The following is an 11609-nucleotide window of genomic DNA, read 5'->3' on the forward strand; positions in this document are numbered from 1 at the left end:
TGTGGAGGTTTTGGATTTACAAGAAAAAGTTGTCAAAGTGTCTGTTGTTGTGATTGTTAATATTTCACAGTTGATTTCATGTTTGCGTCACTTTGCTCCTGATTCAACTCGAGTGAAACCATTCATCCGTTCGTCCTTTGCGTAAAGACGCGCGGCCATGAATCCAAGAGAGTCCGTTTCTCCTCATTGTGAGATCGCGTGGCTTCAGTGACTACCTGTGCGTGCGCGTGCGCGCGCGTGTGAGACAGAAAGTGCTGACGTCAAGAGCAGCAGCGCAAACAGAGAGGCAGTGAATGAGCAGAGGAAAGATCCGCAGAGCAGACACACGGAGGATCGCCATGAACAACCGGAGTGTGCGCGCGGGTCCTGGGGCAGGCTCGAGCGCTGTGGATCACGAACTCATCATCACCTCCACGTTCGGGACTCTCCTCTCTGTGGTCTATGTGATCGGAGTGTCCGGTAACGTGTACACACTGGTGGTCATGTGCCACTCCATCCGTTTCGCCACTTCCATGTACATCTCCATCATCAACCTGGCTCTGGCGGACCTGCTCTACCTCTCCACCATCCCCTTCGTGGTGTCCACCTACTTTTTAAAGGACTGGTACTTCGGGGACGTGGGCTGTCGCATCCTGCTGAGTCTGGATCTCCTCACCATGCACGCCAGCATCTTTACGCTCACCGTGATGTGCACGGAGCGCTACCTGGCCGTCACCAAGCCTCTGGACACGGTCAGACGCTCCAAAAGCTACCGTAAGGCTCTAGCGTGGGGTGTGTGGATGCTGTCCCTGGTTCTCACCGTGCCCATGATGGTCATGGTGGCTGAGACTACAAAGAAAACACCCGATGGGAGTGTGAAAAGGATGTGCGCACCCACATGGGCACCCCTGGCGTATAAAGTGTATGTAACAGTCCTGTTTGGCACCAGCATCATGGCCCCAGGGCTGATTATTGGCTACCTGTACGTGAAGTTGGCGCGCACTTATTTAGAGTCCCAGCGCAACAGTGTGATCAGCAAAGGCAGTAATAAGAGGTCACCCAAACAGAAAGTGCTGATCATGATCTTCACCATCGTGCTGGTGTTCTGGGCCTGTTTCCTGCCCTTCTGGATCTGGCAGCTGCTGCCACTCTATCACCCAAAGCCCCTGAGCATGGCCTCGCAGACGCACACCTGCATCAACTACCTGGTGGCGAGTCTCACCTACAGCAACAGCTGCATCAACCCGTTCCTCTACACGCTGCTCACCAAGAACTACAGGGAGTACCTGAAGAACAGACACAGGAGCTTCTACAGATACATGTCCTCCTTCAAGCAGCGACCCCCCAGCCTCTACTCCTGTGGGAAGTCCGCCTCCTCCAGTAACCAGTTTGACTTTAACTCCGAGACTTTAGTGATGGGGCCCCTGAAGTGACTCTCCGTCCACCCGCATGTGAACACATGAGAAGGCCTCGGAGAGCAGAACAGGTGAGAGAAGTTCAAAACAGGCTCTTTACGCGCAGGGTGCCGTGCGTAAAACGTGCGTAATCGTGTCCACGAGTGAAAATGTTCTGTTACCTTTCCACTCACCTGCCACCAGTGGCATTTTGTGTCCAGACCAGCCCACTGCATTATCAGCAACACCACATTAAAGCAGTTATTAGTCAGTGATTCTCAACATGTGGCTCTTTATCACTTCATTTTAAATGTTATTCCCCAGAAAACTTTAAAAGGGGGAAACTTTTTAACCCATTTTTTATCTATTTCTTTTGTCCCATTTTTGCCCCTTTTTAAAAAGTTCTGACACTTTTTTTCAGATTGTATCTCCTTTTGACAATAAATATCCCTTTTTTCCTACTTTTTGGTCAATTTATCCAATTTTGGTCCTTTCTTTCATTTTTTGGCCACTTTTCATCCAAATAAACTAACTTTTGCCCAATAATTACTAACTGTTTTCTTTTTACCCGACATTTTGCCTTTTTTTATTCCACATTTTTGCCCTTGTTCACTATTGTTTGCCACATTTTGCCCATTTAAGCTACCTTTAGCCATTACGTACCACCTTTTTCCTCTTTATTTGCTGATATTTGGCCACTCTTGACTGCTTTTGGTCTCTTGGCCCTATTTTAGTCACTTTACACTCTTTTCTTGCCATGTTTTTGCCACTTTTGGACCATTTTTGGCCACCTGTTACCATGTCTGCCTTCATTAACTCGTCAACCAAAAAAAAGTAGTTTTTTTAATCTGCTTTTGGGTTCTCCACCACCTTCACAACCACTGTTCCTGACATTTACAGCTTGAATAACAGCATCTTATACATGTCAGCCTGTACGCTGAACCAAATATCAAATGTCTTTACAGATGCAGCTAAAAAAAATGAAGTTATTAATTATTTCTTATAGTGTGCATTCATAAATATTGTATATATATTGCTTCAATTGTTCGTTTTTTGGGGGAAGATAAATCTTTTATTCCATTGACTGTGTTTATTTTGAAAGTGTGAAAAAGCTGTCCGCTGAGCATATGTGTCTTAAAAATGGGCTCATTATGTTGGAAGTTAATTCATAAATGTTGCCAAGTACCCCCTGCAAAATGCTCAAGTACCCCGAGGGCTACACGTACCCCTGGTTTGGAACCACTGCTCTGGATAAATCCCTTCTAGGGATTTGTCTCAAATCTTTTTAAAATCAGATTAAAAAACATGTGTGTGACACACTTTTGGAGTCCTGATGTGAAACTTTGAACTCTTTATGTCAGAGATGGGCAACCTTTATCACAGTGGGGGCCACAAACATGTTATTGTCTGATCTAAGGGCCAAAAATATACAAATATTATGTTCCAATCTGAGCATTATTACAGTGTTTCTTCTTCTTCTTCTTCTTCTTCTTCTTCTTCGTGTTGTTGTTTTGTATATATTTCTCTCACTTTGTGTGTTTCTGTGTGTAATTGGAGTCATTATCAGCATTTTTCCGGTCATTTCATGTATTCTTGTTGTTGTTCGGTGTCATTTTTGTTCTGGTTTAATTTATTTTTCTGTTAACTTTGTGCATGAAAAGGCCTCGGAGAGCTGAACAGGTGAGAGAAATTCAAAACAGGCTCTTTACGCACAGGGTGCCGTGCGTAACCGCGTCCACACGTGTGAAAATATTGTGTTACCGTTCTCTCACCTGTCACTCATCAAGTATGAATCTCAGCGGTATTTTTATTCGGGGGTTTATTTTGGACGTGTTGCGTCATTTTCCTCTAAGGATCTGGGAATAAAAGCTAGTTTCTCGACCATTTCAGCTTTTTATTCAAAACTTATGATAAATTGAGAAAATATAGTTTCTTTAAAAAAAAAATAAAAAAAAACAAGAAGTAAATAGGAGCAAACTTCACATTTTCAGAGGGAGTCCATAAATATCCACTTAAAAATATCAGAGATTAATAAAGCAAATAAAATATTAGTATCAGGGACAGAAAATGTGATTATATTGACACATGTTTGATAGTTTAACACATATTTGAGCCATTCAATGTTTGCCTTTCAAAAAATAAAAGTTCACTTTTCTATTTTTGCTTCATATTTCATGACTTTTCTAATTTAATGGATACAATTATTATTAAGTATGCAATTATCATGATAATATTTTCTCATTGTGCTGAACACATATAGTGTAAAACTTGTGTGTAAATAATGAATGACCTTACATTCCCATTGACCTGAGGGGTTACGTAATAAGGTCCATACTCTTATGGTCATTAATGTTGGCATTAAATTTGAGAAGATTTGAATAAAAAATACTCAAAATAAATTTAATTTAAAAGTTTGTCCTGATGGTGGCGCTAGTGAATAGGTCAATGTTTCGTTATCGAGAAGTTATTTATGTATTCAGCAAATAAAATCAAATAATGAAGGCAAATATCCCTGGGGTCAGATTGACCCCCAAGGGTAAAATGTGTGAGTAATATTTGAGGGCAATAGTAGCAATTGAACATTTTGTCTTGTTGAAAAGCAAAAATGGGAAATTTGGCAACAGTTTCACGACTAAATTGAGTTTGAAAATCCATTATCTGCAGATTGCAGCTTTTGTCATGTGGGGAATAAAGGCCGGCTGAGCTCGTGCTGGTTATTACACACGGGAAAGTAAAAGGTGAATTAAACAATATTAAACAGGTTTTCATGTTGTTTTTGTTCATCAGTGAAAATTAAACATTTTATTGAACATTGTGAATGAATCATCAGCTGTTCTTTGCATCTCAAGTTATCGTAAAAAAAAAAAAAAACAAAAACAAAAGTGAGTTATTTTGTTACTGATACTCTTTAGGATGTCAAAGACTATCATTCTGACAGCACATTTTTATTTAGATTTAGTTTTAGTCTTTTGACTAAAATGCAAGTTAGTTTTAGTGCAAATTTACCGGTAGTCATCAGTTATTATAGTCTAGTTTTAGTCAACTAAATAACATTAGGATTTTAGTCGACAAAATCTGCTATAGACATCGTCTACTATAACGCATTTCTTTTAAAGATTCAATTACCATTGATCAACCTTTAATGACGTGATCATTGCATAAAACTATACATGAGTTCTCATTGGATTTAATCCCATGTGACAAAATAATAGTTGAGTTTTCATTAGTTGATGAAAATATTTATATATTTTGATAGAGAACTTTTTTTTTTTTAATTGTCATAGTATATTAGTGATTGTGACTTTTTTTTTTTTTTTTTTTTTAAGTAGATGAAAACTATGACAAAAATCTTTACTCAACAGAATTAACACTAATTGTAAATAAAGTCTAGAATTGTGAGTTACAGAAGTATTTCCAAACATTGAAAAAAGGTTTACGGCTTTTGACTCTTCATAGTCATGTTTTGGATTTATTTACGTTTCGAGTCGCAAAAACAAAAACAAAAAAAAAAAACACAAAAAAAATACTTTGACCAAAATGTTAAAAAGTTGGATTAGGATCAATCAACAGCACTAACTAATACCCAAATACATATGTATTCGGATTAGGGCTGGGCGGTATGACTAAAAATGTATATCACGATATTTTTCAAAATTCTAACAGTTTCACGGTATTTTTTTTATTTTTTTTCATGCATAATCAGGTGTTCACAGCATTTTCTACTGGTTGAGAGATGAATTACTGCAGTAGATTGACTTAGGATGGTCTATTTTACTGTCATGATGAGTGAATATTGTAGAATAATTCCACACTAGTAGTAATACAAGTTTACAACAGCAGCCCAATGGCTCTTTGCCGCGCTAGCTTAGCTTTAGCATTAGCTTGATGTCTAGCTTTAAATACTGCATACTCAGTGGTGTGGTGGTTTCTTATGGTAAATAAGGTATAGCGTTTTGCGATCCTTTGCTGTCTCTTTTGTGTATTACTGCTGACATGCTAAGCTAACCGTACCTCCGTGTCCGTGAGTGAGGCGTGCACACGCAGGCACATGCTCGCATGTAGCTTCAGAGCTTTTAATTGTGTCTTTCTTATCCATTTACACGTATGATTTACACCGTAGCTAACACCAGAGCGCTACTGTTTACCTTCATATTTAGAAGTGCAACGTTGAAAAGGGTCCGGTCTGAAACACGGTGCAGCGTAGTTACGAAAGTTGCGTAATCAAATACACCAGTGCGGCGGTATATTAAAAATTCATATCATAACAAATATATATACCAGTAGTTGATATGAACCGCTATACCGCCCAGCCCTAGTTCAGTTAGTCTTTAAGTGTTGCATCTCTATCTACTGCCCATAAGAGTTTAGGACAATAAAGGGAATTTATAGCAGAATGATTGCATCTATTACAGATCAGAGGTTAAAAAAAAAAAATACTGATTTAAGCTGATTTTCTACATCATGTCTATTTTCTCAGCTCGGATCAAATTACAGCCTTTTCTCTTGACCTCGTGGTTGCTTGGTACTTTTTTTTCTGCTAAGAAAAAGGACAAAATTGAGCAGAAGTCACTGAAAAATGCTGAAGCCACGAAGAGAAAGGTCAACGTTTTTCAGACAGATGCTATAATGCTAAACTGTTTTTGAGAGAGTGCTTGTTCGGAATGAAAATTGCAACAATCTTTGGGATTGACTTGACTTCATGTTTTTAAGCTTCCTTTTGTCTCAAGATGATGGTGGTCTGTGAGTCCAAAAACCATGTTTGAAGAAAATGCAATATTTATTATTATTATTCACTGACCATATAGCAACACTGTCAGCTCTGATGAAAAACTGCCAAGTTAAAATCCCTCTGTGGTTTGGTTTGGTTTGGTTTTGGTTTTGACATCGCAGCATTTTTAAAATGAACTAAAGTTTGATTTCATTAGTCAGACTTCATCTTATATCATCATATGGACCTTGAAAGTCACCAAAGCCTCCTCTGTTATTTGGATATTGGAAGCATCAATGATACAGTGAGATAGACGTTGATAGACATAAAATAAAGATTACTGAAGGTTACAGGCATTTGTGCTTCTATGGATTCTAAATAATACATAAAATCATTACTTAAAGGGATCCTCCACTGTTTTTTTTTTTTTTACAAATGTGGCCTAAAACCTTTGAAATGTCCTCATTAGAAGATCTATGTCTAACAAAACGATTTACGTTGCACCACATTTCAAACTGGGACTACTTCACCCTGTGTGCCGCCATATTGAAACAAAAACAAAATAGGTTTACATCGAATTTTATAAGTTTTACTGATTTTTAGAGCAACCCAAAGCAGCACAAGTTGTCATTTTGACTGAAAAAGCTGCTAAATGATCCTGTATGCTTAAACTCATATAGAACTCAACAGACTAAAGGGGCTAATCACGTCAGCGATGACATCAGTTGAACATGGCGGCGCACAGGGTAAAGTAGTCCCAGTTTTAAAAGTTGATAAAAATGAATATGGTGCAAAACAATGTGTTTTTGTGAGGCATAGATCTTCTAATAAGGACATTTCAAAGGTTTTAGGCCACATCTGTAAAAAAAAGTGTCTATTTGTACGTTTGCCGTACGGACAACCCCCGGTGCTATTGGTACGGTTACCAAAGTACAAGTACGTAGCATTTTAGAGAGTTAGGGTTACGTTTAGGGTTAGTTTTAGGGTTATGTTTAGGGTTAGGTTTAAGGTTAGGTTTAGGGTTAGAGGTTTAGGGTTAGAGGTTTAGGGTTAGGTTTAGGGTTAGATTTAGGGTTAATTTAGGGTTTAGGGTTACGTTTAGGGTTAGGTTTAGGGTTAGTTTAGGGTTTAGGTTTAGGGTTACGTTTAGGGTTAGTTTAGGGTTAGTTTTAGGGTTAGTTTTAGGGTTACGTTTAGGGTTAGTTTAGGGTTACGTTTAGGGTTAGGGTTTAGGGTTATGTTTAGGGTTAGTTTAGGGTTACGTTTAGGGTTAGTTTTAGGGTTATGTTTAGGGTTAGGTTTATGGTTACGTTTAGGGTTAGGTTTATGGTTATGTTTAGGGTTAGTTTTAGGGTTACATTTTGGGTTAGGTTTAGGGTTAGTTTTAGGGTTACGTTTAGGGTTAGGTTTATGGTTACGTTTAGGGTTACGTTTAGGGTTAGTTTTAGGGTTACGTTTAGGGTTAGGTTTATGGTTACGTTTAGGGTTAGGTTTATGGTTACGTTACTGGTCAGAGGTTTAGGGTTAGATGTTTAAGCTTCGGTTTAGATTATAACCCAATATCGCAACAATTTTTAGGGTTAGGGTTAGGATAAGGTTTAGTCACGTGACGTAAACTGACCAAATAGTAGCACTGCGTACGGATAGAATGTCGGCATATTGATATGGCAACCGTACTGATAGCCACTGCCTTTGTAAAAACAGTGGAGGATCCCTTTAAAACCTTTTTTAAAAGTATAAATAGAAGAAATGAGAATTTTAAAAACAGTTTCCTATTCAGTTCATTTTAATTGGTTCTCTAACGAAGACAAACGTAACTTTGGTGACGTGTTACTTAGCTTTGTGTCATTACACATCATTTAATCTGGACAACTTCATTTTTCAGGGATGTGTATCGGTGTAACCCATTGAGCTCAAGATTAACTATTTTAATCAAATCAAACCTTTTAAACAAAGAAGTGATAAGTGTCAGGTATTCTTTATGTTAGCAATATATCATTTTTTTTTTTAAAAATCCAGTTTTTTCTGCCCATAATTCCAGCTGGGATTGGTGGTCATGGTCAGAGGTATAAGACTACTGATACTGTATATCCTACTCACGTACAAGTACAAGTAAGTCATACATAAAATACTCATATACAAGTAAAAAGTAGCTCAATTAAATTGTACTCAAAGTAAAAGTTACTAGTTACTAACTTAAAAAAGACACCAAATCTTGCACAATTTGAACTCAATTTATTTTTTTCACAAAAGCATCTGTATAAAATTTGTCAAAATGTAGTATTATTCTAAAAATAAAATAACACCAATGAATTCCAATTAAAAATTGTTTTTTTTCTCATGCTCTAAGTATAGATACATTTATAAACTCTAGGCGCTGTGCATTACCTTTAATCTGGTTGGTCGGCTATGATGTGATGCATTTGATTGTTGTCTGGTCATTTCATTTTTTTGTCAGTTGATCATTTTCAACAAAAATAAGTATTTACTCAGTAACAGTTGGGTATAGGAATGTAATTAATTACTTTACTTCTTTTAAAATGTACTTAAATTCAAGTAAAATCACTGATTTAGAAATGTACTCAAAAAAAAGTACAAGTACACAGATAAATAAATAGATAAATATCAAATCAAATAGTTTTTATTATTTCCGTCATCTCCTGCCTGATGTGGGACCAATACTGACCCTTGTGTTTTCAATTCATTTTCTAATCGAAATCATTTCTATCATCATTTTGTGCGTTTTTGTGTATTTTGTATTTGTTGTTTGTCTGTTTTTTATTATATTATATTATATATTATATTATTCAGCATATTTTCTCTTATTTTGTGTGTATTTTTTGTTTGTGTGCGTGTTCTTGGCATGATTTAAATTATTCTCTCTCAGTGTGTGTGTTTTTGGTGTCGTTTTTCTGTTATTTTTGTGTATTTTGTAGTGTTCTCTTCTATTCTTCTCTTATTTAGTGACACTTTGTTGTCGTTTTGTGTGTTGCTGGTAATAGTAAAGTATTTTTCTCTCTTAGTGTGTGTGTTTTTGGTGTGTTTTCTCTGTTCTTTTTATTATTCAGCATATTTTTCTCTTATTTTGTGTGTTTTTGTTGTCGTTTTGTGAGCTGCTGGTAATATTATATAATTGTATATTAATATTTTTAACTAGAATAAACATAACTTTATAATTTTAATGCTTTCAGTTGTTAATTTTCCTCTCCCAAGCTCTCCCTCGAGTACCCCCTGTAGTGCCATGGCGCACCCCCAATTGAGAACCACTGCCCTAAAGTCATGCATTGATTCATTGCAGTGAGTCCCAGCATCACAGAGCAGATGAAGGTCATCAGTTTCCCACGTCGGCTTATTTTCAACACATTGACAACACTTTAGAGACGTTACGCTGCTCTGACCTGGATCTGCTGGAATGATTGGATTATTATACATTTATTTATTCAGTACGGATGAAGGATTTTAGAGAGATTTGTCATTTTCTTTGCTGCACATGGAGACTGATCCCTCCTGACCGTTACTATTACTAAACTGACAGTAAAACGGTGAAATATTTGATGTTGTAAAACTGCAGACAAATGAAATATAGGTATATTGCAAGAGCAGTAAAAATACACACAAGCTTTATTATGCATACTGTTGCAGTGATAAACGCCAATTTAATCTGCATTTCTTTCTTCTTCTTTTTTTACTCTCAAGACTCTCAAATAATGCCCAAATTATCATTTGAATATTAAAGCTGCAGTTCGCAACTCTCAGATCCCTCTCTCCCCGCTGCTCTCTTGCCCTGCCTCCAAACTTTCCAAAGTCCCTCCCTCAAAGGAGCTAACGAGCTAACGTTAGCCAAACAGCAACATCACAGTAATATAACATGCTCTGTTAAAAGCATATTACTGCAGCGCTTCTCTCTCTCTATGTGCACACACCTCAGCAGCAGCAGCAACAACACAGTGCCATTACATACCACCTGGTTCCTCTTTATTTTGCCCATTTTTTGACCACCTTCAAAGCTTTCTTATTTCTGTAACAGATGAATGTGCCTTAAATGAAAAAATTACCCTACAGTGTTTTAGAACAGTTGAAAAACATAAATATTAGATTCTTTGATGATTCTAAATCTGTGATAGTTACAGTTTGTTTGTGTGTTAGCCCTGTGTGTAAAGAGGATAAGTAGGTACAGCAGAAAGATTAACATAGTATTTCATTTTTAAAAGAACTTAGTAACAAATGGCCAAAAACGGTCCAAAAGTAGCAAAAACGTGGCAAGAAAAGAGTGTAAAGTGACTAAAATGGCCCAAAAGCAGTCGTCCTGGTTTGCTCAGGCGCTCAGATGGCTCAGGATGAGCCGAGGATTGTGGGTAACTGACAGGAAATTGGTTTGAAGGCTGCGATGTGACGATGAATGAAATGGTCACGTAGACCAAACAATTCTATTTGGCCTTAATTCTATTGCCTCTTTTAAAAAAAAAAAAAGAGGTCAGACAATTCCCTGGGCCTGGTAATCAGCTCAGATTCTGGATAATGGATTAGATCAAATCTTGAAAATAGGGTTTTCCAAAAGAATAAAATGGATGATGTAATTGGACAAGATCACGTAATCCAATTTTGGCTTTGATCTGGATCAAACCTTAAGTTTTACAGATCTTTTTAGTAGGATCGGGATCACTTTGATCCAAAAAATCTGGAATAAAATGATTTCATCAGGATTTCAGGCCCAACATGTAATGAAACTTTAAAGTGTATCAAATAATAGCATATTTGGATGATGCAGTATTAGCCTACAAGATATCCAATGTATTAATAAGGTTTTAATTTGATTTGTTCATTGGTCAGGCTAAAGTGATTAGTTAGGTTATAACTGTATAGATCTACTGTACAGCAGAAAGAGTTTGATTTCATAAAATAATCCCCTAAACAGCCGTTAATAATGACCATAATTAATATATTAAATTCTGCCACTAACTGATGTAAATTCATAAAAAGGCAAAATATTGTTGTTTTGTTTTGAGATGATTTTTTAATTTAGCGTAAAACAATAAAAAAAACAAAACAAAAAACAGAATAATAAAGTAATGGTAATGTAAGTGTTGGGGTCAATTATATTTTTCAGTTGCAATTACATTGTCAATTATCCATGTTCAATTACAATTACAATGACCAGCATTTTTTTTCCAATTACAATTATTTTTTATCCTCTAGAATGTCAATTACAATCATGCTCTCAATCACAATGAATCACAATTACTGAGTCTTAATGGTAAAATGATATGAATCATATTTTAATAATTGTTAACTCCATATGTGTAGAACTGTACATAGAACTGTAACATGGTTCACTACTTCTGCATTCAATTAATTCTTATAGAATTTTTATGGCATTTACAATTACAAAGTAAATTATCTAAACTCGATTACAATTTAATTACAATTACAACAGCAACAGATTTTTTTTAAATTTCAATTACAATTGTAATTATGGCGTAATTGTACTTAAATATCAATTACAATCATTAATGACCCCAAACCTGGAC

The 11609-nt window shown here is 36.5% G+C and overlaps 1 protein-coding gene across 1 annotated transcript; it reads left to right on the forward strand.

Moving 5' to 3' along the window:
- Positions 1-302: 302 nt before the first annotated feature.
- On the forward strand, positions 303-1459 carry LOC114481677 (urotensin-2 receptor). The gene has a single exon (XM_028476668.1). The coding sequence runs from the start codon at positions 339-341 to the stop codon at positions 1410-1412; it is 1074 nt and encodes a 357-aa protein (XP_028332469.1). The 5' UTR covers positions 303-338; the 3' UTR covers positions 1413-1459.
- Positions 1460-11609: the final 10150 nt, after the last annotated feature.

Source organism: Gouania willdenowi, chromosome 19, assembly GCF_900634775.1.
Source record: "Gouania willdenowi chromosome 19, fGouWil2.1, whole genome shotgun sequence".
Lineage (NCBI taxonomy): Eukaryota > Metazoa > Chordata > Actinopteri > Blenniiformes > Gobiesocidae > Gouania > Gouania willdenowi.

Bases quoted from the DNA above. Each gene is read 5' to 3' on its own strand.
- LOC114481677 (XM_028476668.1), top strand. From the start codon at position 339: ATGAACAACCGGAGTGTGCGCGCGGGTCCTGGGGCAGGCTCGAGCGCT.